The sequence below is a fragment of the Bison bison genome, unplaced genomic scaffold (assembly GCF_000754665.1).
Source record: "Bison bison bison isolate TAMUID 2011002044 unplaced genomic scaffold, Bison_UMD1.0 scf7180017847889, whole genome shotgun sequence".
Taxonomy (NCBI): Eukaryota; Metazoa; Chordata; class Mammalia; order Artiodactyla; family Bovidae; genus Bison; species Bison bison.
Window position 1 is genome coordinate 107,946 of NW_011478462.1, and position 3,081 is coordinate 111,026.

General features: G+C 63.1%; 1 protein-coding gene across 1 annotated transcript in view; it reads left to right on the forward strand.

The window, feature by feature from the left end:
• MROH1 (maestro heat-like repeat family member 1) overlaps positions 1-3,081 on the forward strand; it is a 49,931-nt gene that overhangs the window by 30,592 nt on the left and 16,258 nt on the right. The window contains exons 17-22 of the mRNA XM_010844209.1: positions 223-372; positions 675-727; positions 1,178-1,285; positions 1,664-1,780; positions 1,861-1,983; positions 2,713-3,014. Of these exons, the coding sequence (XP_010842511.1) occupies positions 223-372; positions 675-727; positions 1,178-1,285; positions 1,664-1,780; positions 1,861-1,983; positions 2,713-3,014 (853 nt within the window). The remainder of the gene's footprint in view (positions 1-222; positions 373-674; positions 728-1,177; positions 1,286-1,663; positions 1,781-1,860; positions 1,984-2,712; positions 3,015-3,081) is intronic.

The following is a 3,081-nucleotide window of genomic DNA, read 5'->3' on the forward strand; positions in this document are numbered from 1 at the left end:
GCAGTGCCTACTCTGAGGGGTGTTGGGGTGGGGGTGGACTCTCCCTTAGTCCCTGTTGCCCCACCCTTGTGCTGTCACTTCCCCGGGAAGGACCATCAGGCACTCCGGGAGGGATTTGGGGAGCTGTGTCTCTGGGGCCTCCTTGCCCCCACCTGGGTGTCCGTGCTCGGCCTCAGGTGGAGCACTGTGGCCCAGGACGCTGGTGGAGACCCCAACTCTGCCTTCTGCAGGCCGTGTCTTCCCATCCCTACGTGGGGGACGGTCGCGGGGCAGCCTCGCTGTGCCTCTTGAATGTCTTGCATCAGGACATCCACCCGGCCCTGGGTCAGCGGTGGGTGACCGCCATCCCCCTGCTGCTGGAGCACCTGGACGGTGAGGCCCAGGGGTGGGCGCTGCCGCTCTTCCTCTGACCCCGATTGTTGCCTGTTGGCATCAAGGCTGGCCACTGGAGACCAAGGTTTTATAAGTTGGAAGAAATCGCCTTTGCTGTGGTTCAGGAAAGGGCCTGGAGAGTGGGCTGGAAAGATGCTCCTTGTCTGGTGTCACCCGCGAGCTCACTGGATGTGGGCCCTTTCTTCCTCTATCCTGGAGCCGAAGGGGCCTGGGCCTGGTGGAGGGGACTCTGAGCTCTCCACTGCTGTCCGCCAGGCTGAACGGGTGACTGGTCATTTCAGAATACAGTGAAGAAACCCTGTCACAGAAGGAGTGGGAAGAAAAGCTGCTGGTGGTGAGAGAAGAGGAGAAGACGAGAGTTAGCCTGCTTTGGGAACAGGCCCTTTTCTGCCCGGGTGGGGAGGGCTGGGCCGTGGGTGCTGGGGGCACTGTGCCCCCAGATGGTGGTGCTCGCCGTGACCTGATGGTGGTGGGGAGGGGCGCGGGGACAGGCGGGTGTCTCTGGGGTGAGGACTGCGTGCTGCGATGGGGTCACATCACAGGGGCTGCTCTGGCCCGAGAGCCCTCCGTCCTGTCCCCTGCTTGGTTGAGGCCCCAGTGCCCCATGTGCTGCACACCTGACCACCCAGAATTTCTGTCTCAGCTTCAAAGTTACCTACGGCCATTTGGAGCTATGGCACAGGACCTGTGGTCACCGCCTGTGGCACCTGGGGCTTTGGGTTCTCCCCTAGGCCGGCCAGTGAGAGGCCGAGCCTGCCCTCATTGGTTGAGTTCCTGTCCGCAGTTTCTCCGGGATTCCCTGGCTGTCGTGTCTGACAACACCTGGGTCTGCCACCTGACCCTGGAAATGTGCAAGCAGCTACCCAACTACAACGGGACGCCCCTGGAGAAGGTGCATGGGGAGGGGAGCCCCAGGAGGAGAGGAGGGGGAAGGGGAGCCCCAGGAGGAGCTCCCCCAGGAGGAGGTGCAGGAGGACACACCGCCAGCAGTGCTGTGGGCACGGCCCTCGATCCTGTCCCCTGATTCCCTGAGCCTGTCTGATGGCCGCTGTGGTCCTGGCAGGACCTGGAGCAGAAGGCTGTGGGCTGGCGGCTGGAGACGCAGGGCTCTGCACCCACCTGCTGCTCCTCAGACAGTGCGCAGAGCACGTCTGGCCCTTGCAGTGGTGTGCAGTGGTGTGTCTGGCCTGTGGTGCAGGCACTGAGTGCCCTGCTAGGGGCATCCCTCCACTGGGGAGCTGGCACCAGCCCTTGTCTGGCTTCATTGCAGAACTTCCTGTACAAATGTGTCGGGACCACCCTGGGTGCCGCTTCAAGTAAGGTGGTGAGGAAGCACCTGCGGGAGCTGCTGGAGACGGCCCGATACCAGGAGGAGAGGGAGCATGAGGTGGCTGCCCCCCAGTGTGTGTGTGTGCACGCCTCCCCACCCCACCTTGCCCAGGTGTGAGTGCACCTGTGCCTCCCCAGGGCCTTGCCTGTTGCTTTGGGATCTGTGCCATCTCCCACCTGGATGACACCTTGGCCCAGCTGGACGACTTTGTGAAGTCAGACGTACTCAGAAAATCTGCTGGCATTTTCAACCTTTTTAAGGTAGCGAGGTCAGGCTGACAGCTGAGGGGGAGGCCTGGGGTGGGCTGGCCCGGGTTTTGCCTTAGCTGTGGTGCCAGCATGCTGAGGTTCAGTAGGGCGGACAGCGTTGGTCCTAGAGCTTCCTGGGCTCGGTGCCCTGCAGGCCGGGGGTGGGGCAGGGAGCTGGCCTCCAGTCTCTGCTTCCTCATGGGTGGGGCCGGCATGTGTGGGCTCTCTCCCACACTGGGGTGGGGGGCAACGAACCGGCTCTGGGCAGCAGGATGGGAGCAGCCCCTTCCTGTCCCACCCCTGGTTTGTGTGTCATCTGCCCCCTGGTGGCTAGTGGGGGCTGCACATGGGCTGAAGCCAGTTGTTGGGGAGCATCTGCGCTGTCTGCTCCTACCTTAGCCCGTCTTCCTGGACCAGGGTTACCAGTGCCGGAGTCTCGGGCTGGTGTAGTATGAACAGGGCCCTAGGACAGAGGGGCCCTGGGCAGCTACCCAAGCGAAGACGGGGACCCCACCTGGCCCTTTGGAAGCTCTCAGTCCCCAGCCCCTCCGCCTGCTTGCCCCTCCCACTGTGGTCCCGGCCTGTGTCCTTTCCCTTTTGACCCTTGGTCCCCAACAGGCCCCAGACTCCTCAGTCAAGTGGCATCTTCCTTCACACTGGCTCTGCCGTTCTTTGGCACCTGGGGTCAGAGGGCACGGCTCCTGTTGGGGGTGTGATTGTCACAGAGTTCTGACTTCTCAGAATCGAAGTGAGAGTGAGGCCAACAAAGTGAGGAGTGCGCTGATCCTGTGCTATGGGCACGTGGCAGCCGGGGCCCCGCGCGAGCTGCTGCTGGCCAGGGTGGAGGCGGACTTGTTCTGGAACATGTCCCAGTGCTTCAGCACCAAGGTGGGCGTCTTCTGGGTGTCTCAGAGGCTTGGGGCGGGGCGCTGCCTCAGGAGCCGCTTATGTGACTTGTCTCACTTCTGTTGTCCAGGTTCTGGGGATAAAGGTAGAAACCCAGGTACAGTGTGCGGGGCCTGGGCTCTCTCCTCTGTCTGGGCTGGCCGGGGTGGCAGCGGGGCACTCCTGGGGCATCCTAGTCCCAGTTCAGGCAAGGCCTGCAGGACG